The 24,604-nt window shown below is 43.5% G+C and overlaps 1 protein-coding gene across 1 annotated transcript in view; it reads right to left on the bottom strand.

The window, feature by feature from the left end:
- Window positions 1–24,604, bottom strand: part of naf1 (nuclear assembly factor 1 homolog (S. cerevisiae)) — a 244,372-nt gene that overhangs the window by 203,150 nt on the left and 16,618 nt on the right. Inside the window, exon 3 of the mRNA XM_067968758.1 lies at window positions 5,763–5,898. Within this exon, the coding sequence (XP_067824859.1) occupies window positions 5,763–5,898 (136 nt within the window). The remainder of the gene's footprint in view (window positions 1–5,762; window positions 5,899–24,604) is intronic.

Genomic DNA, 24,604 nt, shown 5'->3' with positions numbered 1-24,604 from the left:
GCTTATGTCAGTTTTCCAGCTGCAAATTGTTGGAACGCTTGAGTGTGCATCAAAAGCTGGAGGCCCGAAGCTTGTTTGAAATTGGGTGTTGGGCGCCATCAGAACAATTCAGGTGAGCTGCAGGCGCCTGTCGGGCCTCCTGTGGCAGCTCACCTGTTTCCTCTGGACTAATTTGGGCCAGCTGAGACACCAACAGCAGCCCTCAGTTAAGTCCTTGGAGGGGGTGAGACAAAGGGGAGGGGGCGAGCACGAGCCGGCCATGAATAGCATATTCAAGACCTGTTTAAGGGGGGCCACTAGGGACGCTTGAATATTGCCCGAGTCAATAGGGAGCCCAGACATATTACTTGAGCCCTTGGGTTGCGTAACATAGCCCACAAAATTGGATCTGTTTGCCCCTGTTTCATGCCTGAAAAACAGACAAACAAGGTCCAACTGCACCCCGTCATTTGTTCAATCAGAGACATTTTAGGTTAAATTACTTTATCTCAAGGAGACTGGAATATAAAGAGGAGGAAGTTATGTTTCAGTTGTACAGAGAACTGGTCAGACCCCGTCTGTAGTACTGTGTTCAGTTCTGGGCACCGCACCTCAGGAAGGATATATTGGCCTTGAAGGGGGTGCAGCGATGATTCACCAGAATGATACCAGGGCTAAAAGGGTTAACTTATGAGGGCAGGTTGCATAAACTTGGTTTGTATTCCCTTGAGTTTAGAAGGTCCAGGGTGATCTAATCAAGGTGTTTAAAATGATAAAGCGATTCAATAGGGTAGAGAGAAATGATTTCCACTGGTGGGAATCCAAATTAAGGGGACAGAATCAAAATTAGAACTAGGCCAATTAGGAGTGAAATCAGGAAGCATGTTTCACATAAAGCGTAGTGGAAATCGAACACTCTCCCCCAAAAGGCTGTGGATGCTGGGTTAATTGAAACTTTCAAGACAGAGATCGATAGATTTTTGTTTGGTAAAGGTATCAATGGGTATGGCACAAAGACGGATCAATGGAGTTGCGGTACATAAGAACATAAGAAATAGGAGCAGCTGTAGGCCATACGGCCCCTCGAGAATTCCAAAGATTCACAACCCTCAGTGAAGAAATGCCTCCTCATCTTGGTCCTAAATGGCCGATCTCTTATCTTGAGACTAGCCCCCCCCAGTTCTAGACTCTCCAGCCTGGGGAAACAGCCTCTCAGCATCTACCCTGTCAAGCCCTCTCAGAATCTTACATGTTTCAATACGATCACCTCATATTCTTCTATATTCCAGAGAATATAGGCCCATTCTACTCAATCTCTCCTCATAGGACAACCCTCCCATCCCAGGAATCAATCTAGTGAACCTTCACTGCATCTCCTCGAAGGCAAGCATATCCACCCCTAGGTAAGGAGACCAAAACTGTACATAGGACTCCGGGTGTGGCCTCATCAGAGCCCTATATAATTGCAGCAAAATCTCCTTACTCTTATATCTCCTTACTCCAACCCCCAAATAGATTAGCCATGATCTAACTGAATAGCGGAACAGGCTCAAGGAGCTAAATGCTCTACTAATGTTTTTATGTACTAATGTTATCTTCTAAATAAATGGCTAAACAAAACCTGTAACTTAGAATATTTTCAAATAAATCTCTCTCGCATATACACACTTTCCAGTCTATAAGACAGTGATATAATCACTGATTCAAAACAAACACTAGTTGATTTCACTGATGAACCAAAAAAAAATCTCTCTTGCTATAACTATCTCTGTCCATCTCCCACTCTCTAATTCTTATCTCTTCTCAGCCTTTCTCTCCCTTTCTGTTTTGCTCTCATGTACGTGCTATCAATGTCAAAACCCTCTATTTGCAATTCTTTTTCGGACTCTTTTTCACTCCCTTTCTCTCCATTGCACTTCTCTGTAGCTTGTGTTCCACTCTTCCTGTATGGCACTCACATCTTTTGTTCTGTATCATAGATGCAATCTTGAAAAGGCTTTTAATTGCTAAGAAAACAGCATTTAAAGCTGGTTTTCATCTAATGAAAGACCAATTTTTTTGGAATTTGCTCCCCATCTCCAAACCTGATAGTGGGAGCCAGAATAAAGAAGATAAACAGTAAATAAAAGATTTAAGTTTTAAAAAGGGTTAGAATTGAGTTTACACCCGATAGGAAAAAAAGTAAAATTACATTTGAAATAATAACAGGTCAGAGAAAACAAGAAGGGAATAGGTGAAAAAGGACACTAGTACGAGCAAATTTAGAGTGAATTTAAACTTATTTTTTAAAAAATTGTCTTCAGTTTAGATTTTCTAGTTTAGGATTAATATTGTAGTATTAAAACTACTCCTGATATTTTAGTAACTTTATTACTTGGATATTAGTATTTAAATGTTACAGTGCAAGAACTAAATACCTTACAATACCTTGCAGAGACAGTCATTTGCATGCAGCTATCAGCAATCTAAATATTATGTTTATTGACCTCTTCCTCAAAGATTCATCATTTCACCGATCCAGACTCATTTGTGGACCACTCAGCTGACATCAGCAAATTTCTGGTTCAGCAGAGGCCACGTATTGCTGTTTACCTGTATGGTATTAAAGCTTCTCAAAAATCCCTCTGAAGATAGGGAAATAAATACACATTTTAAGTATCTCCTAAAATACATAAGTTTGTTCTCAATTTTTTTCTTCTAAAGCCTTCTATGTGGCTCCATGTTAAGGATACTTCTACCCAGACCTCCCTTTTAACCTGTTTGTACAAAGGATTTGAAAACTTTGCACCCATTAAAAATGTACTATCAGCAGAATAAAGATCTCAAAGTACAGTACCTCCCTTATTTATATAATGTTGGGGCTGAAGACACACAATTAAGCATGTCATAAAAATGATATAAATGGAAACATCCATATCAATAAATGTATTAATGATAAGCTCTCACCTGTGTTAGATCATGCTATAAATTAGTGTTTTCAATGAATGGTCTGATTAGAATGTTCATCAAAGAATCATAGAAGAGTATAGAGATTGCCGGAGTAGAGTTAAGAGAGAAATCAGGAGGGCAAAAAGGGGATATGAGATTGCTTTGGCAGATCAGGCAAAGGTGAATCCAAAGAGCTTCTACAAATACATAAAGGGCAAAAGGGTAACTAGGGAGAGAGTAGGGCCTCTTAAGGATCAACAAGGTCATCTATGTGCGGAAACACAAGAGATGGGTGAGATCCTGAATGAATATTTCACATCGGTATTTACGGTTGAGAAAGGCATGGATGTTAGGGAACTTGGGGAAATAAATAGTGATGTCTTGAGGAGTGTACATATTACAGAGAGGGAGGTGCTGGAAGTCTTAACGCGCATCAAGGTAGATAAATCTCCGGGACCTGATGAAATGTATCCCAGGACGTTATGGGAGGTTAGGGAGGAAATTGCGGGTCCCCTAGCAGAGATATTTGAATCATCCACCGCTACAGGTGAGGTGCCTGAAGATTGGAGGGTAGCAAATGTTGTGCCTTTGTTTAAGAAGGGCGGCAGGGAAAAGCCTGGGAACTACAGACCAGTGAGCCTGACATCTGTAGTGGGTAAGTTGTTAGAGGGTATTCTGAGGGACAGGATCTACAGGCATTTGGAGAGGCAGGGACTAATTAGGAACAGTCAGCATGGTTTTGTGAGAGGAAAATCATGTCTCACGAATTTGATTGAGTTTTTTGAAGGGGTAACCAAGAAGATAGATGAGGGCTGTGCAGTAGACGTGGTCTACATGGACTTCAGCAAAGCATTTGACAAGGTACCGCATGGTAGGTTGTTACATAAGGTTAAATCTCACGGGATCCAAGGTGAGGTAGCCAATTGGATACAAAATTGGCTTGACGACAGAAGACAGAGGGTGGTTGTAGAGGGTTGTTTTTCAAACTGGATGCCTGTGTCCAGCGGTGTGCCTCAGGGATCGGTGCTGGGTCCGCTGTTATTTGTTATTTATATTAATGATTTGGATGAGAATTTAGGAGGCATGGTTAGTAAGTTTGCAGATGACACCAAGATTGGTGGCATTGTGGACAGTGAAGAAGGTTATCTAGGATTGCAACGGGATCTTGATAAATTGGGCCAGTGGGCCGATGAATGGCAGATGGAGTTTAATTTAGATAAATGTGAGGTGATGCATTTTGGTAGATCGAATCGGGCCAGGACCTACTCCGTTAATGGTAGGGCGTTGGGGAGAGTTATAGAACAAAGAGATCTGGGAGTACAGATTCATAGCTCCTTGAAAGTGGAGTCACAGGTGGATAGGGTAGTGAAGAAGGCATTCAGCATGCTTGGTTTCATTGGTCAGAACATTGAATACAGGAGTTGGGATGTCTTGTTGAAGTTGTACAGGGCATTGGTGAGGCCACACTTGGAGTACTGTGTACAGTTCTGGTCACCCTATTATAGAAAGGATATTATTAAACTAGAAAGAGTGCAGAAAAGATTTACTAGGATGCTACCGGGACTTGATGGTTTGACTTACAGGGAGAGGTTAGACAGACTGGGACTTTTTTCCCTGGAGAGCAGGAGGTTAAGGGGTGATCTTATCGAAGTCTATAAAATAATGAGGGGCATAGATAAGGTCGATAGTCAAAATCTTTTCCCAAAGGTAGGGGAGTCTATAACGAGGGGGCATAGATTTAAGGTGAGAGGGGAGAGATACAAAAGGGTCCAGAGGGGCAATTTTTTCACTCAAAGGGTGGTGAGTGTCTGGAACGAGCTGCCAGAGGCAGTAGTAGAGGCAGGTACAATTTTGTCTTTTAAAAAGTATTTGGACAGTTACATGGGTAAGATGGGTATAGAGGGATATGGGCCAAGTGCAGGCAATTGGGACTAGCTTAGTGGTATAAACTGGGCGACATGGACATGTTGGGCCGAAGGGCCTGTTTCCATGTTGTAACTTCTATGATTCTATGATTCTATAGATGTTCGAAGAGGATAGCCTTACAATAGAAGAAAAACAACTGGCACACACACCACTAATGTTGGATCACTTAATGTTACCAGAACATTTCTAAATCATATTTATGAAGCTTGTCAAACACATCAAAAGTCAAAGTACAATTGCACTCAATTTTTGTCCACTTTGACCCCCCTGCCCTTGAATCAGATTTTGGACCTCCACAAATTACTACGTGGGAATCTAAAAGGACCACTTGATTCCGAATCTCAGATCTATCAGTGGCGATCACAAATATTGTAAATTAACTACAGCATACAAATCTGTAGTTAAGCGGTGTGTTAATGTACTCTGCTTTGGGGTAGAAGGATGGGGATTGGGCAAGTAAAATCTAGTGAGCTCCTAATCTCTGATGGATTGTTCATGGGGGGGAAAGCTTCTTCCACTCAGAGAAAAAAGTCAAGGCAGGTGTCAACACAGGGTTACTTTGTAGAGTGACATTTGTTTCGGCCTGCCTTCCCAGACAGGTAACAGTGAAAGCTTAGTGACAAACAATTTATACCTCTAGTAGTGGAACAATAACAATACTCATAACAGCAGTGAGAGAGGTGTACATTTGACATATCAGGTAGGATGTTACCCAAGAACACGGGCCAAAGATAGCTCACCGTACATAGGTTGAAAGCTCAAATTAATCGACTATTCCAACTCTTCCAACTCCCACTGCCTCGAATTCTTTAGGATCTAAGCCAGCAAAATATTAGGGAACCATTTGAAATCCCCATTTTTTCTGACCACTATATTTGGCATTTATTGTGTTCTTGATCGAAAGAACAAAACATAAAGCTTGTACCTACCTCCAACGACAGTTCATCTTTCGTTTTTACTGGTTGGGGTATTCTCTTTTCTCCTGGTTCCTGGTCATCATCTTCACCTTCTGACATTATAACCACTGATAGAGCGGAAGACGAAGATGATGTGGAATCTGAATCACTGTGAAACACAATGCAAATTAATCACACAGCAAAAAAACACTAACATACACATCAGAGCAAATACACTATTATGTGGAACTTTCAGTAATCGAATCATAGAATGATTACAGCATAGAAGGAGGCCATTTGGGCCAGAGCCCATGCCAGCTCTTTGTAAGAGCAATTCAGTTAGTCCCATTCCCCCACTCTTTCCCCGCAGCCCTCCAGATTTTGTCCCTTCAAGTTTTTATCCAATTCCTTTTTGAAAGCCACAAATGAATCTGCTTCCACCACCCTTTGAGGCAGCACATTCCAGGTCATAACTACTCGCAGTGTAAAAAAGTTTTTCCTCATGTCGCCTTTGGTTCTTTTGACAATCACCTTAAATCTGTGTCCTCTGGTTACCGACCCTTCCACCAATGGCAACAGTTTCTATTTATTCACTTTATCTAAACCCTTCATGATTTTGAACACATCTATGAAATCTCCTCTCAACCTTCTCTGCTCTAAGCAAAACCCCAGCTTCTCCAGTCTATCCACATAACTGAAGTCCCTCATCCCTGGTACCATTCTAGTAAATCTTTTCTGCATCCTCTCTAAGGCTTTCACATTCTTCCTGAAGGACGATGCCCAGAATTGGACATAATATTCCAGCTGTGGCCGAACCATGGTTTTATCAAGGTTCCTTGTTTTTGTACTCTATGTCTCTATTTATAAAGCCCAGGATCCCATAGGCTTTTTTAACCACTTTCTCAACTTGTCCTGCCACCTTCAAAGATTTGTGCACATATACCCCCAAGTCTCTCTGTTCCTGCACCCCCTTTAGAATTGTACCATTTAGTTTATATTGCCTCTCCTCATTCTTCCTGCCAAAATGTATCACTTCACACTTCTCTGCATTAAATTTCATCTGGCATGTTTCCGTCCATTCCACCAGCCTGTTTACATCCTCTTGAAGTCTATTATTATCCTCTTCACTGTTTACTACACTTCCAAGTTTTTGTCTCATCTGCAAATTTTGAAATTGTGCCCTGTACACCCAAGTCCAAGTCATCAATATATAATCAAAAAAAGCAGTGGTCCTAGTACCAATTCCAAGGGAACACCACTGTGTACCTTCCTCTAGACTGAAAAACAACCGTTCACAACTACTTTCTGTTTCCTGTCACTTAACCAATTTCGTAACCATGCTGCCACTGCCCCTTTTACTCCATGGGCACTAATTTTGCTGACAAGCCGATTGTGTGGCACTTTATCAAACACCTTTTGAAAGCCCATATACACATCAACCACATTGCCCTCATCAAAACACTCAATCAAGTTAGTTAAACACGATTTGCCTTTAACAAATCCGTGCTGGCATTCCTTTATTAATCCACACTTGTCCAAGTGACTATTAATTTTGTCCCAGATTATCGTTTCTAAAAACTTCCTCACCACCGAGGTTAAAGAGACTGGCCTATAGTTGCAGGGTTTATCCTTACACCCTTTTTTGAACAAGGGTGTAAACATTTGCAATTCTCCAGTCCTCTGGCACCACACCCATGTCTAAGGAGGATTGGAAGATTATGGTCAGCACCTCTAGGTCAGGACCCTAGGCAAGACAGAGGGTCAGAGGGATCTTGGTGTGCAAGTTCACAGATCCCTGAAGGCGGCGGAACAGGTAGATAAGGTGGTAAAGAAGGCATATGGGATACTTGCCTTTATTAGCCGAGGCATAGAATATAAGAGCAAGGAGGTTATGATGGAGCTGTATAAAATACTGGTTAGGCCACAGCTGGAGTACTGTGTGCAGTTCTGGTCGCCACACTACAGGAAGGATGTGATCGCTTTGGAGAGGGTGCAGAGGAGATTCACCAGGATGTTACCAGGGCTGGAGCGCTTCAGCTATGAAGAGAGACTGGGAAGATTGGGTTTGTTTTCCTTGGAGCAGAGGAGGCTGAGGGGGGACATGATTGAGGTGTACAAAATTATGAGGGGCACAGATAGGATGGATACTAAGGAGCTTTTTCCCTTCGTTGAGGGTTCTATAACAAGGGGACATAGATTCAAGGTAAAAGGCGGGAGGTTTAGAGGGGATTTGAGAAAGAACTTTTTCACCCAGAGGGTGGTTGGAGTCTGGAACTCACTGCCTGAAAGGGTTGTGGAGGCAGGAACCCTCACAACATTCAAGAAGCATTTGGATGAGCACTTGAAATGCCATAGCATACAAGGCTACGGACCAAATGCTGGAATATGGGATTAGAGTAGACAGGGCTGATGGCTGGCGCGGACACGATGGGCCGAAGGGCCTCTATCCGTGCTGTATAACTCTATGACTCTATGACCTCTGCAATTTCCACCCTTACTTTCCTCAGCAACCTAGGATGCATCCCATCCGGATGGAGTGACTTATCGACTTTGAGTACAGCCAGCCTTTCTAGTACCTCCTCTTTATCAATTTTTAGCCCATCCAGTATCTCAACTACCTCCTCTTTAACTGACTTTGGTAGCATCTTCTTCCTTGATAAAGGCAGATGCAAAGTACACATTTAGTATTCCCTCTGCCTCTATGCATAGATCTCCTTTTTGGTCCCTAATTGGCCCCACCCCTCCTCTTACTACCCGTTTACTATTTATATGCCTGTGGAAGACTTTTGGATTCCCTTTTATGTTAGCCACCAGTCTATTCTCATACTCTCTCTTTTCCCCTCATTTCCTTTTTCATTTCTCCTCTGTACTTTCTATATTCAGCCTGGTTCTCACTTGTATTATCAACCTGACATCTGTCATACACCCCCTTTTTCTGCTTCATCTCACTCTCTATCTCTTTTGTCATCCAGGAAGGTCTGGCTTTGGTTGCCCTACCTTTCCCCCTCGTGGGAATGTACCTAGGCTATACCCGAACCATCTCCTCTTTAAAGGCCGCCCACTGTTCGATTACAGTTTTGCCTGCCAATCTTTGATTCCAATTTACCCGGGCCAGATCCGTTCAAAACCCGCTGAAATTGGCCCGATTTGACTGTTATAAAATACAATGTAAACAGGAACAGGCGTGATCAATACAGTACCAACTTTGAAGTAGTACATTATTCTGCTTTTAGTGGCAAACAGAAGGCAAATCAATGAAAAAAAGTCAGATAATTCAGCTCCAATTTGGCACTAAGAACAAGAATTTCACACTTTGCAGAATAGATAAAATCAGCCTTTTCCAAAATATAAAGTTAGATTTCCTACCACAATAAAAAAAGGTTCCTTTATTGTACAAGCAGTCTATCCTCAAGCTGCCTTTGTCTAAAAGAACTGAAGACTGTAAAGTTCAAGATACCAGAATGTACATTTGAAGTGTATACCTTAGAAGTCAAAGACACATTGTTACAAGTTACAGGTTAGCCTTATTCTCTCAGGTACAGCGATGCTGGTCACTCCTTTAAGCGGTCTGAGCATCTTACATTCAGGAGTGTGCCTGTACTGCCCAATATCTAATATGATAGTGTACATTATGGCGTAACAGGATCCCTTGTGATCAGAACTGGGTATCCTGTCTTTCACAATTGCCCTCACGTGCACTTCTCCAATCCATCCAAAGGTGGACTGAAATTTGGTGAGATTAAGTTCAATATGAATCATTAAGCTACTTTATTTCAGACAACAAATGAACAAAGCAAATTACACTTACCTAACTGAATATCACGTCTCCCCATGAAAAATAATAAACCGCTAACTTACTTGTTTTTGGCATTTATAAGTTTTAAATTTAAAATCTAACCCCATGCATTTTATTTTCCAGCTCCAGGGCCAGGGCCTACAGTCTCTCACTTTAAATCCTAACTATCCCTTTCCTCGATGGGTTCCCAGCCAAGGAGAGGACTGTGACACTGACCTCCTTCCTGTTAATGATTTGCCAGTAGGCCTCTCAATAAAAAAACAAAGCTACTCTCTTCCCTCCTTGAGGTGTGGGTTTTTAAGCAAACCTGTTCTGCTGAACGGGAGTCATCCTCGCTAATAGGTCTAGGATGTAACAATTGACAATCACTGTATTAATTCAGATATTGCACAAACAGGCCCATCTGGCTTAAAGACATAACCTCAATGCCTGCACTCTGTTCCTTTTTTAAACTTTACAAATTCGATTTATTTTGAAATACAACACTTAAAGATAACCCAAAGATGCTACTGATATAAATGTTGATCAGTTAAATTTACATGATGTGGAGATGCCGGTGATGGACTGGGGTGGACAAATGCAAGGAATCTTACAACACCAGGTTATAGTCCAACAATTTTATTTTAAAATCACAAGCTTTCGGAGATTATCCCCTTCGTCAGGTGAATGAGTGAAAGATTCTCAAATCGCATATCTTATATTAGGCTGGGACACCGTCACACCAATCAAAAGGTGTCGTTGTTGTTCAAACGGGCCACCCACGGAGAACAGTACGTCCCAGTACACTGAATATACATTGTGTCAGATTACACAGACAGAGAGAAAGAGACCCAAATGGCAGAGAGAGAGAGAGAGAGAGAGAGAGAGAGAATATTAAAAACAGATAATTTTTTTTCCTGCTGGTGGGGTTACGTGTAGCGTGACATGAACCCAAGATCCCGGTTGAGGCCGTCCTCATGGGTGCGGAACTTGGCTATCAACTTCTGCTCGACGATTTTGCGTTGTCTTGTGTCTCGAAGGCCGCCTTGGAGAACGCTTACCCGAAGATCGGTGGCTGAATGTCCTTGACTGCTAAAGTGTTCCCCGACTGGGAGGGAACCCTCCTGTCTGGCGATTGTTGCGCGGTGTCTGTTCATCCGTTGTCGCAGTGTCTGCATGGTCTCGCCAATGTACCATGCTCCGGGGCATCCTTTCCTGCAACGTATGAGGTAGACAACGTTGGCCGAGTCACAGGAGTATGAACCATGTACCTGGTGGGTGATGTCCTCTCGTGTGATGGTGGTATCCGTGTCGATGATCTGGCATGTCTTGCAGAGGTTGCCGTGGCAAGGTTGTGTGGTGTCGTGGACGCTGTTCCCCTGAAAGCTGGATCATTTGCTGCGAACGATGGTCTGTTTGAGGTTGGGTGGCTGTTTGAAGGCGAGTAGTGGAGGCGTGGGGATGGCCTTAGCTAGGTGTTCGTCGTCATCGATGACATGTTGAAGGCTGCGGAGAACATGGCGTAGTTTCTCCGCTCCGGGGAAGTACTGGACGACGAAGGGTACTCTGTTGGTTGCGTCCCGCGTTTGTCTTCTGAGGAGGTCCATGCGATTCTTCGCTGTGGCCTGTCGGAACTGTCGATCGACAAGTCGAGCGTCATATCCCGTTCTTACGAGGGCGTCTTTCAGCGTCTGTAGGTGTCCACTGCGTTCCTCCTCGTCTGAGCAGATCCTGTGTATTCGCAGGGCCTGTCCATAGGGGATGGCCTCTTTGACGTGGTTGGGGTGGAAGCTGGAAAAGTGGAGCATCGTGAGGTTGTCCGTGGGCTTGCGGTAGAGTGAGGTGCTGAGGTGCCCGTCTTTGATGGAGATTTGTGTGTCCAAGAAAGAAACCGATTCTGAAGAGTAGTCCATGGTGAGTTTGATGGTGGGATGGAACTTGTTGATGTTATCGTGTAGTCTCTTCAGTGATTCTTCGCCGTGGGTCCATAGGAAGAAAATGTCGTCGATGTATCTGGTGTATAGCGTTGGTTGGAGGTCCTGTGCAGTGAAGAAGTCGTGCGATCGAACTTGTGCATGAAAATGTTGGCGTATTGGGGTGCGAATTTGGTCCCCATGGCGGCCTTCGAGACACACGACAACGCAAAATCGTCGAGCAGAAGTTGATAGCCAAGTTCCGCACCTATGAGGACGGCCTCAACTGGGATCTTGGGTTCATGTCACGCTACACGTAACCCCACCAGCAGGAAAAAAAATTATCTGTTTTTAATATTCTCTCTCTCTCTCTGCCATTTGGGTCTCTTTCTCTCTGTCTGTGTAATCTGACACAATGTATATTCAGTGTACTGGGACGTACTGTTCTCCGTGGGTGGCCCGTTTGAACAACAATGACACCTTTTGATTGGTGTGATGGTGTCCCAGCCTAATATAAGATATGCGATTTGAGAATCTTTCACTCATTCACCTGACGAAGGGGATAATCTCTGAAAGCTTGTGATTTTAAAATAAAATTGTTGGACTATAACCTGGTGTTGTAAGATTCCTTGCAGTTAAATTTACAAGTATAGCAGGGGCTCTGGCCACATTCTTTCTTGGACATGGAACTGGTGCCAGAAGACTGGAGGGTTGCAAATGTTTACACCCCTGCTCAAAAAAGGAGGGATAAACAATAGGCCAGTAAGCCTAACATCAGTGGTGGAGAAACTTCTAGAGACCATAATCTGGGACAAAATTGTCACTTGGAAGAACATGGGTTAATAAATGATAGCCAACAGGGATTTGGTAAAGGTAAATCACGTGTGACAAACTTGATTTGAGTTCTGTGGTGAAATATCGGAGAGGGTTGATGAAGGTAGTGCAGTTGGTGTTATGTATATAGGCTTTCAAAAGGCATTTGATAAAGTGCCACATAATAAACTTGTTAACAAAATTAAAGCTCATAGAATTGACGAGGCAGTGGCAGTGTGGATACTAAATTGGCTAACAGACAGACAGCAGACACTAGTGGTGAACGGTTGTTTATCGGACTGGAGGGAAGTATACAGTGGTGTCCCCCGGGAGTCAGTGTTAGGACCACAGCACTTGTTGTTATATTAATGACCTGGACATGGGTGTAGGAGGCATAATTTCAAAGTTTGCAGATGACACAAAACTTGGAAATGTAGTAAACAGTGAGGAGGATAGTAACAGGCTTCAGGAGGACAAAGCCAGACTGGTGAAATGGGTAGACACATGACAGATAAAATTTAATGCAGAGAAGTGTGCAGTGATGCATTTTGGAAGGAAGAATAAGAGGCAATATAAACTAAATCATAGAACCATAGAAAGGTTACAGGATGGAAGGAGGCCATTCGGCCCAACGAGTCCGCGCCAGCTCTATGCAAGAGCAATCCAGCTCGTCCCACTCCCCCGCCCTATCCCCATAGTCCTGCAAATTTCTTCCTTTCAAGTACTTATCTAGTTCCCTTTTGAAGGCCATGATTGAATCTGCCTCCACCACCCCCTCGGGCAGTGCATTCCAGATCCTAACCACTCGCTGTGTAAAAAAAGTTTTTCCTCATGTCACCTTTGGTTCTTTTGCCAATCACCTTAAATCTATGTCCTCTGGTTCTTGACCCTTCCGCCAATGGGAACAGATTCTCTCTATCTACTCTGTCTAGACCCTTCATGATTTTGAATACCTCTATCAAATCTCCTCGCAACCATCTCTGTTCCAAGGAGAACAACCCCAACCTCTCCAGTCTATCCACGTAACTAAAGTCCCACATCCCTGGAATCATTCTAATAAATCTTTTCTGCACAAACCTGTGTTTTATAAAGATTCATCATGACTTCCATACTTTTATACCCTATGCCTCTATTGATAAAGCCCAGGATCCCGTATGCTTTTTTAACCGCTTTCTCAACCTGCCCTGCCACCTTCAACGATTTGTGCACATATACTCCCAGATTTCTCTGTTCCTGTACCCTTTTAGAGTTGTGCCCTCGTTTATATTGCCTCTCCTCATTCTTCCTACCGAAATGTATCACTATGCATTTTTCTGCGTTAATTTTCATCTGCCACGTGTCTGCCCATGCTACCAGCCTGTCTATATCCTCTTGAAGTCTATCAATATCCTCCTCACTGTTTACTACACTTCCAAGTTTTGTGTCATCTGCAAATTTTGAAATTGTGCCCTGTACACCAAAGTCCAAGTCATCAATATATATCAAGAAAAGCAGTGGTCCCAGCACCGACCGCTGGGGAACACCACTGTACACCTCCCGCCAGTCCGAAAAACAACCGTTCACCACTACTCTCTGTTTCCTGTCCCTTAGTCAATTCTGTTTCTATGTTGCTACTGCCCCCTTTATTCCATGGGCCGCAATCAGTGATGACAAGCCTACCAAGCAGCACTTTATCAAACACCTTTTGAAAGTCCATAGACACCACATCAACTGCATTGCCCTCATCCACCCTGTTACCTCATCAAAAAGCTCTATCAGGTTAGTTAAACACGATTTGCCTTTAACAAATCTGTGCTGCCTTTCCATAATCAATCCACACTCATCCAAGTGACTGTTAATTCTGTCCCAGATCATCATTTCTAAAAGTTTCCCCACCACTGAGGTTAAACTGACTGGCCTATAGTTGCTGGGTTTATCCTTACACCCTTTCTTGAACAAAGGTGTAACATTTGCAATTCTCCAGTCCTCTGGCATCACTCCCCCCGTATCTAAGCATGTTTGGAAGATTATGGCCAGTACCCCCGCAATTTCCACCCTTATTTCCCTCAGCAACCTAGGATGCATCCCATCCGGACAGGGTGACTTATCTACTTTAAGTACAGCTAGCCTTTCAAGCACCTTTTCTTCATCAATTTTTAGCCCATCCAGTATCTCAACTATATCTTTCTTTTCTGAGACTCTGGCAGCATCTTCTTCCTTGGTAAAGACAGATGCAAAGTACTCATTTCGTACCTCAGCCATCCCCTTTGCCTCCATGAGTAGATCTCCTTTAGGGTCCCTAATCAGCCCCATCCCTCTTCTTACTACCCGTTTACTGTTTACATGCCTGTAGAAGACTTTTGGATTCCCTTTTATGTTGGCCGCCAGTCTATTCTCATACTCTCTCTTTGCCCCTCTTATTTCCTTTTTCACTTCCCCTCTGAAATTTCTATATTCTGCCTGGTTCTTATTTGTGTTATCAATCTGAGATCTGTCATACGCCCCTTTTTTCCGTTTCATCTTACTCACTATCTCTTTTGTCATCCAGGGAGCTCTGGCTTTAGTTGCCCTACCTTTCTCCCTTGTGGGAATGTACCTGGACTGTACCCAAACCATCTCCTCATTAAAGACCGTCCACTGTTCAATTACAGGTTTGCCTGCCAATCTTAAATTCCAATTTACCCAGACCAGATCTGTTCCCATCCCATTGAAATTGGCCTTCTTCCAACTGAATATATTTACTTTGGAGTGGTCTTTGTCCTTTTCCATAGCTACACTAAACCTTATGATACTATGATTGCTGCTCCCTAAATGCTCCCCCACTGACACTTGCTCCACTTGGCCCGCCTCATTCTCTAGAACTAAATCCAGCAATGCCTCCTTCCACATTGGGCCAGAAATGTACTGGTCAAGAAAGTTATCCTGAACGCATTTCAAAAATTCCTCCCCCTCTGTGCCCCATATATTATTGTTGTTATCCCAATCTATATTAAGATAGTTGAAGTCCCAAGCTATCACTACTCTATAGCTTTTACACCTCTCTGTAATTTCTCTGCAAATGTGCTCCTCTATATCCTTCCCACTAGTTGGTGGCCTATAGAATACACCCAGTAGTGTAATGGCATTTCTTTTATTTCTTAACTCTAACCAAATAGATTCTGTCCTTGACCCCTCCAGGACATCCTCTCTCTCCAGTATACTGCCAAATTCTCCTTAATCAATACTGCCACCCCACTCCTTTCTTTCCTTCCCCCTATCTTTCCTGAACATCTTGTATTCAGGAATATTTAGTACCCAATCCTGCCCTTTTTTGACCCAGGTCTCAGTTATCGCCACAACATCGTATTCCCATGTGGCTATTTGCGTCTGCAGCTCACCAACTTTGTTTACCACGTTTCATGCATTTACACACATGCACTGCAAACCAGCCCTGGACTTTCTTGTTCTTTCTCTTAGTCAGATCCCACCTAATTTTGTACTATTACTTGCTCTAGTGCTATATTTCTCTCCCAATCCTTTGTGCCCCTTGTTTCTCCTTTCCAATGCTACATCCTGGTGCCCATCCCCCTGCCAAATTAGTTTAAACCTCCCCCCCCCCACTAGCAAAACTCCCCACGAGAACATTGGTCCCAGCTTCGTTGAGGTGCAACCTGTCCAGCCTGTACTGGTCCCACCTTCCCCAGAACCGGTCCCAATGCCCCAGGAATCTAAAGTCCTCTCTCCTGCACCATCTCTCCAGCCACACATTCATCTGCTCTATCCTCCTATTTCTATACATGCTAGCACGTGGCACCAGGAGTAATCCGGAGATTACTACCGTTGAGGTCCTGCTTCTTAATCTCTTAGTACAATTTTGAAGGGGGCGCAGGATCAGAGAGTCCTGGGGGTTCACATATGTGGCAGAACAAGTTGATATGGCTGTTTAAAAAGTATACTATGGCTTTATAAATAGAGGCATAGAGTACAAAAGCAAGCAAGTTATGCGAAACCTTTATAAATCACTAGTTACCCCTCAGCTGGAGTAATGTGTCCAATTCTGGGCACCACACTTTCGGAAGGATGTCGAGGCCTTGGAGAAGGTGCAGAGGAGATTGGCTAGAATGATACCAGGAATGAGGAACTTCAGTTATGTGGGGAGACTAGAGAAGCTGGGATTGTTCTCCTTAGAGCAGAGAAGGTTAAGGGGGATTTAATAGAAGTGTTCAAAATTAAGAAGGGTTTTGACAAGAGTAGATAGGGAGAAACTGTTTCCATTGGCAGGAGGGTCAATAACCAGAGGCCACAGATTTAAAATAATTGTCAAAAGAACCAGGGGAGAGATGACGAGAAATGTTTTTAAGCAACAAGTTATGATGATCTGCAATGCATTGGAAAAGGTGGTGAAAGCAATTCAACAGTAACTTTCAAAAGTGAATTGGATATAATACTTGAAAAGGAAAAACATTGCAGGACTATGGGGAAAGAGCAGGGGAATGGGACGAATTGGATAGCTCTTTCAAAGAACCAACACAGGCACAATAGGCCGATCATCATCTCTGGGTATATCCTGTCCCACCGGCAGGACAGACCCAATAGAGGTGGGGCACAGTGGCATACAGTTGGATGGGAGTGGCCCTGGTAGTCTTATGGCTTCAGGTCAAACATGGGCAAGAATACCTGCTGCTGATTATCACCTACCATCCTCCCTCACCTACCATCAGTACTCCTCCATGTTGAACACCACTTGGAGGAAGCACCGAATGTAGCACGGGCACAATTAAATGTTGGCGTTCAGAGGGATTTGGGTGTCCTTGTACCCAAAACACAAAAAGTTAACATGCAGGTACACCAAGCAATTAGGAAGACAAATGGTATGTTGGCCTTTATTGCAAGGGGGTTAGAGTATAAGGGTAAGGATGTCTTGCTGCAATTGTATAGGGCTTTGGTGAGACCACACCTGAGTACTGTGTACAGTTTTGCTCTCCTTACCTAAGGAAGGATATACTTGTCCATGTTCTTACAGCACACACTCTGGGTGGGGACTTCATTGTCCATCACCAAGTGGCTCAGTGATACCACCACTGACCGAGCTGGCCGAGTCCAGAAGGACATAACGGCCAGACTGGGCATGTGGCAGACGGTGAGAGAACCAACACGAGAGTGTAACCTACTTGACCTCATCTTCACCAATCTACCTGTCCCAGATGCATCTGTCCATGCCAGTATTGGTAGGAATAACCACCACACAATCTTTGTGGAGACCAAGTCCAGTGTTCACACCGAGGACCTCCTCCATCATGTTGTATGGCACAACCACCGTGCTAAGTAGGATAGATTAAGAACAGATCTAGCAACTCAAAACTGGGCGTCCATGAGACGCTGTGGGCCATCAGCAGCAACAGAATTGTATCCCACCACAATCTGTAATCTCATGGCCCGACATAACACTCACACCTCCATCACCATAAAGCCAAACTACCAACCCTGGTTCAATGACACGAGCCTGCCAGGAGCATCACCAGGTGTACGTGAAAGTGAGGTGCCAACCTGGTAAAGTCACAACTCAGGACTACATGCATGCTAAACAGCATGCTGTTGACAGAGCAGGGCAGCATCCTAGGCCGCTTCATCAATTACTTTCCTTCCATCATAAGGTCAGAAGTGATGACTGATGACTGCACAGTGTTCAGTTCCACTTGCAATTCCTCAGATAATGAAGCAGTCCAGGTCCACATACAGCAAGACCTGGGTAACATCCAGGCTTGGGATGATAAGTGGCAAGTAACACAAGTGCCAGGTAACGATCATCTCCAACAAGAGAGTCTAACCACCTCCCCTTGACATTCAATGGCATTACCTTGCTAAGTCCCCCCACATCAACATCCTGGGGGTTATCACTGACCAGAAACTCAACTGGACCAGCCACATAAATGCCGTGGCTACTAGAGCAGGTCAGAGGCTGGGTATTCTGTTGTGTGGCTCACCTCCTGACTCTCCAAAGCCTCTCCATCAAATACAAGGCACAAGTCAAGAGTATGATGAAATACTCTCCACTTGCTTGGATGGGTGCAGCTGCAACAACACTCAAGAAGCTTCACCATCCAGGACAAACCAGTCCAATTGATTGGCAGTCCATCCACTACCTTAAACATCCACCAGCGCACCGTGGCTGCAGTGTTTACTATCTACATGATGCACTGCAGCAACTCACCAAGACTTCTTCAACAGCACCTCCCAAACCTCTACCACCTAGAAAGCCAGGCGCTCGGGAACACCACCACCTCCAAGTTCCCCTCCAATCATCCTGACTTGGACATTTATCGCCGTTCCTTCATAGTCACTGGGTCAAAATCCTGGAACTACCTACATAACAGCACTGTGGGAGTGAGTACCTTCACCAGATGGAGTGCAGCGGCTCAAGAGAGCGGCTCACCACCACTTTCTCAAGAGCAATTAGGGATGGGCAATAAATGCTGGCCTTGTTAGCAATGCACAAATCCCCAGATTTAATTTTTTTTAAATTGCCTCCTTCTGTGCAGTAAGATTCTACGATAATGTCAATTGTAATAACAGCATGCACTTCCATTAAAACAACGGAATTTAATAAAAATGCATTCAGCATTCATATGCCAATATCGCACAGCAATTTCATCCTATAAATATAGAAAACTAAAAAGCATTTTTTCCAAGAAGACCAACCAGCACCTTTTCAGGGCAACCAGAGATGGGCAGTAAGTGTGGCCTTGTCTTCGTTGTCCACATCGGTGAATAAATAGTTTAAAAAAGGCCAGTTTTGCCCTGAGCCCTCGTACATAGGAACATATGACTTGCAAGATGAAAAAAGACCGAGTTCGCCTTCTACCATCCTGGTAGTCGCATAATACAATAATGGAGTTCTTGATTAATCTTGGCAATCAATCTCTCTCAATTAGTCTACAACAGACCCAGACATGAGGTGCGAAAATGCCCAGTGGACATAAGGCAAGGTGCCTTGTGAAATCAACAGATGGAAAAATCCCTGGCAGCTTCCCATTGCTACAGTCTCAAGCAATAAGTGTTCAGTACCATTAGTGATAACAGTAATCACAGATTGAAGCAGAGTGAATGAAGAAACATTATCAAATCAAATGTTCAAGTATCTGCGTACTGCTCACACAATACTTCCGCAGTAGTTAACATCCTAAAATGAACCGTAAACACAGAATGCGCAATATTTTTCCATCAGCTCAGTCCACTATCAAGAATGAGTACAGCGGTTTTGTCACTCTCCACCCTCTCATAAACCATAATAGATTCTACTCTTAAAAATTTATCTGCCAAATATGGAATTGAAAGAAGATGGCTTTCCTTTGCATCAACCAAACTGAAAATATCACCTTTTGTGGCCTTTCGTTTCCTTGCAAGAAACTGATCAAGAGCCACATAATCTTTTTCCCTCTCCTTCCAGAAACCCGAAACCCGCCAATGAACCGATAAACTATACCTAGAATGCTGCCTCTAGTACATTCATCCTCCAGGCACAACTCAGTTACATCCCCAGTGTTGCTGGAAACCTCAATAATTCTCAAGGTCACACAAGAGCAAAGTACTTTGGGTATGTTACACAACAGATGAGCAATCAGAAATATTAAAAAGGTAAGTGTAATTATATATTACTCAGTTTAAGCAGGTAGCACAGAATTTCCCCAAGTTAAAAAAAATCAGAAGTATGGATTTCAACAATTTAGCTTATAAATCGGAACTTCAATCTGATAGGCAGGCTTTGCACACCAACTGCCAGATTAAGCACATGGAAATACCTTCTTGAAAATTTTTATTTGTTTTTTTTAAACTAATAGCAAGAATGGAGCAGGAAGAGTTCATTACACGCCACTACCACCAGGCCTTGCATTTTCTCATAGGAACAATTCTACATAACCATCTTAGGGCCTATCCATAGAATGTACAGCACAGAAACAGGCCATTCGGCCCAACAGGTCTACGCCAATGTTTATGCTCCACATGAACCTCCTCCCTCCCTACTTCATCTAACCCTATCAGCATATCCTTCTATTCCTTTCTCCCTCATGTGTTTATCGAGCTTCCCCTTAAATGCATCTATGCTAGTCAACAGAGCTATTAACATGCACAGTATTGTACTGCAACAAGACAGTATAATTATAACCCTTTAACAATACAGTCATCATAATCTTTCAGCTGATTTATCCAATTTCTAACCCAAACCATCAAAATGATTCTTATTTTATATGACTGGCATTGTTTTCAGTAATGCATAGTGACTCTTTAGAATTCACCCAATAAAACTGAACCATAAATTTTAAGCCTGCACCAAAATCAACTACTGCCACTGATTGATTATACAGGGTCTGTAAAAGCATATGTGTGCCTTGGATAATAGTCAAAAAAAAATCAATATTTAATTATTGCATCTGACAAAAACGACTGATAGAAGCAATGCATGACTAGCATACTGTAAACAGGTTCTGTATTCACAGAGGCAATCATACATTTTTTTACCCAACAACAAGATTGCAGAACGTTTCGTGAGGTCTTAAAGGGACTTATGCTATGGCAGTTCTAGACAATTTTAGACATAACATTGTAGTCTCTTCCTGTAACTACGTCTCTGCTTTTCCACACTTCAATTCATTGTGTCACTCTCACTACCTTTTCACTTGTCTTCCAGTCTTATTGTCTTTCTCCATGCATTTTTCTCATTGTGATCTCTGTATCTATTTGTGTCCCAGGCTTTTTCTCAGTCCCCACTGTCTACTTTCTCTTTTGTATGTTTGCCAATCTCTCTGCATGACTCTCACACATGTTCCTTTACTGATGTAATCAAGAACAGGTCAGAGGCTGGGTATTCTGCAGCAAGTGACTCACCTCCTGACTCCCCAAAGCCTTTCCACCATCTACAAGGCACAAGTCAGGAGTGCAATGGAATACTCTCCACTTGTCTGCATGAGTGCAGCTCCAACAACACTCAAGAAGCTCGACACCATCCAGGACAAAACAGCCCGCTTGATTGGCACCCCATCCACCACCCTAAACATTCAGTCCCTCCACTACTGGCTGCAGTGTGTACCATCTACAAGATGCACTGCAGCAACTCGCCAGGGCTTCTTTGATAGCTCCTAAACCTGCGACCTCTACCACCTAGAACGACAAGGGCAGCAGGTACATGGAAACAACACCACCTGCATGTTCCCCTCCAAGTCACACACCATCCCAACTTGGAAATATATCGCCATTCCTTCAGCGTCGCTGGGTCAAAATCCTGGAACTCCCTACTAACAGTACTGTGGGAGAACTTTCACCACACGGACTGCAGTGGTTCAAGAAGGCGGCTCACCACCACCTTCTCAAGGGCAATTAGGGATGGGCAATAAATGCTGGCCTTGCCAACGACACCCACATCCCATGAATGAATTTTTTAAAAAGTTCCATCTCTTGCACTTTTTTTTAAAAGCTAAGGGTGCACAGCAAGATGGCACCTACTATTGATGATGTTATCAGAAGTGATAATCCATGAGCTGCTGCAACACTCGGTGAGAGAAGCTGGGGGTTGAGATTCAGAGGACAGTTGGCTCCGGCCAGGAAAGGAGTTTTGGTGGGGGGAGGGGGGAGGAAACACCCGGGGCTGTCTTTCCATGTAATTTTTAAAAATTGTTTTGATGTCTACCATATTTCTTTCACTCCTAGTGATTAATGATCCAGGTCAAAGTTTGGCATCTGTACCAGCAATCTTTACAGTTCGTAAAGCTTTTTCACAAAGATCTCAGCTGGTGGGTGAAATAATGAACCCGAACCAATTACTCCCAGTTACTGTGTAAAAGATAATTCAACCTCAAATTTCCTGTGCCACTGCACCAGGAAATCAACATAATCTGACTGGCCTGGGGTGCAAAATGAGGCAGAAAGTCATTAGCCAGGACCCCATCCCTTTCTTCATCTGGCAAAAATTCCACCAGAATTGGAGGCGCACACATAATATGCCTTCCCACAACATGCAAATGAGGGAAATACAAGATGTACTTCCCATCATTTGCATACTGGCAACATTGGGCGCAAGGGACACCTGTGCATCATTGTTGCCTAGGACCCTGAAGGTAGGTTTTACATCTTAAATGCCAAGTTTCCCGAATGTAATTGAAGGCAGAGCAATCAACTGTTTTTGGGAAACCAGGACTTAAAAAGAAACTTTCAATGTCCCTCAGGACCATTAGGCCCTACTTACACTATGCAAGATGCCACAATGGTTGCCTGCCTTCGTATAGAGGCAAGAATGCCAATAGCGCCATAAATGGTTCCAGCGCTTGCCCAAAGTATTTAAAAGTTCCTGACCCCAGGGAAGGGGTCAGGGTCAATGGCACAATCAAGGGGCTAACAGAAGTACCGACCCACTGAAGATGCACTTCCATTGCAGCAGACAGGAAATTCAGGGTCTTCATCTTTAATTCTGTTTTCAAAGTCTTTAAGAAAGGGTGGTGGCTTGTAAGGAAATATGAAGCCTGGAGGTGTGGCTTGGGAGTTTAAGGGATTCAAATTACTTAGAACTTGGGTGTGTGAGAACTCAGCGACATTAGGCCTAAAAGTTCCTAGGCAAAGGGATGGTCGAGTGTGGAACCTGAGAGCATTCAGGGATGTGGCTGAGGCTGGAGCCATGGCTGTCCCTGGCAGTGGAGGAAAGACCTAGATGGAGCATGATTGATTATGATGACATGTGTTTCAGGCCTGTGGCTCGGTCACTCTCCAAAACAGCCTGTCAGGTTCAGAGCCTTTCCCATCTGTTGTATGTCCCAAGGCCCCCACTATATCCTAGCATGAATTGGCAGTCTAGAAAAATCAAAAGTAAAATATTGTGGTCCTGCTGATGGCTCAGTAAATTTGTCCAATGAGTAGCTGAGGTAGCAGAGCAGGAAAGCCTTATGTTTAGCCTGTAGTCTATGCCAAATTAGCTGATCTCATTTGTGCCAGCAGTAGGGGTGTCACAATGGTCTCAGCATCCTCGGGTTAAAGCGGGATAAAGTGGTAATGGTTTCTGCTCCTGATTACTATGCAGTGATCCCTGCTGCAAGTGTGGAGAGGATCAGACTCCACTGTGATGGCCTTGCAGTCAAATAGCCTGCCATCAGTTTTGAAGCTCACATGAATAACAGCTATTTTGTACCAGGAGAAGCCAGCATTCATGAAGCAATACCCTAGTAAGGAGTCAGTGCCTTCAGAAGTAAGAGGATAAGGGACTGCAGAGACTTAGTAAAAGGAAAAAAAAAGAGAAAATTAAAAGCATCTGTTGTTAACCTTTGCACTGGATTGTTTTTGGTGAGCATTCAAACTTCTGTTGTGCTTTGTAGCAGAAATCCCATTTGCTTGCCTGATCGATCACTCCTCCTTGATATTATTTAGTTCCAGTCTCTCTGCTTGAATGCTTATTCAAGTCTTTGCTCAGAACTTCTTGAGTGTACTGATACACCTATAGGAGCTGAGCACAAGCTAATTCATTGAGGTGGAACAGCAGCAGATGGAAGACTAGAATCAAGTTCAGTTGATTCACATGTTAGAAGAAAGGTTTTCATTTTGCTGATTTGCTGGAATAATGCATTCCTGGACAGATTATGAACTGTTGTATGCCCTTTATTTGTGAGATATTTGTCGCATCAGACAGAGCGACGTGCAAAAAAAGAGTTTGGCACGACTGACTGATGAAGCATTGCTTTTTGTTTGATTTGCTGCCATTGCTCTCTGGTTACAGTAAGTTGCCATATTATACTGATAGTATACAAGGAACTGTATACTTTACACAAGAGTGATAATGATTATGTGGTGTGGCTTACATGTGATCCTGGAAACTGACTCTGGGTACCAGGGCAGTATGAGAGCATACTTCTGCACTTACCCCAGAGACACTGTCCAGTGAGTTTTAGTTGTACCACTGCAGCTTTATGAGTTACTATATTCAGATAGGATGAGGTGTATAACTCCTGCATGGTACCTAAATTATATAGCAGATGTTGCTGATATGCCAGCCAGTCAATGAAAGATAGCCAAGTCAGGGAGTAGATATTGGTAAATTTTTGCTGTCCCAGCCTCAGTGAGCAAGTGATCTTCTCAGACTGGACTATTTTCCATAGTTGCTTCAACCCACATTGGTTGGGTGGCATGGTTCTCCTAGCCCTTTTAACTGGCTATGGTTCGGATGTTACTCAAGTTCAGGTGCAGATGGAACTAATGGGTAGCACAGGAGATAGCGTGCTGGGTCCAGTTCAATTATGTGCGCTTGATGACCATTTTGATGTCATGCAGCGTCTTTTACCAGTAGGGCTGGATCTTTGGGCATGCAAGATTATGACTTCTCAACCACAGCCTCCCCAGCATTCTGCCATGACCATGGGGCTTCACTTGTGTAGATAGGCCGA

This window comes from Heptranchias perlo, chromosome 1 (assembly GCF_035084215.1).
Source record: "Heptranchias perlo isolate sHepPer1 chromosome 1, sHepPer1.hap1, whole genome shotgun sequence".
Taxonomy (NCBI): domain Eukaryota; kingdom Metazoa; phylum Chordata; class Chondrichthyes; order Hexanchiformes; family Hexanchidae; genus Heptranchias; species Heptranchias perlo.
The sequence above is the reverse complement of the archived record's forward strand: the minus strand, read 5'-3'. Positions and strand labels throughout refer to the sequence as shown.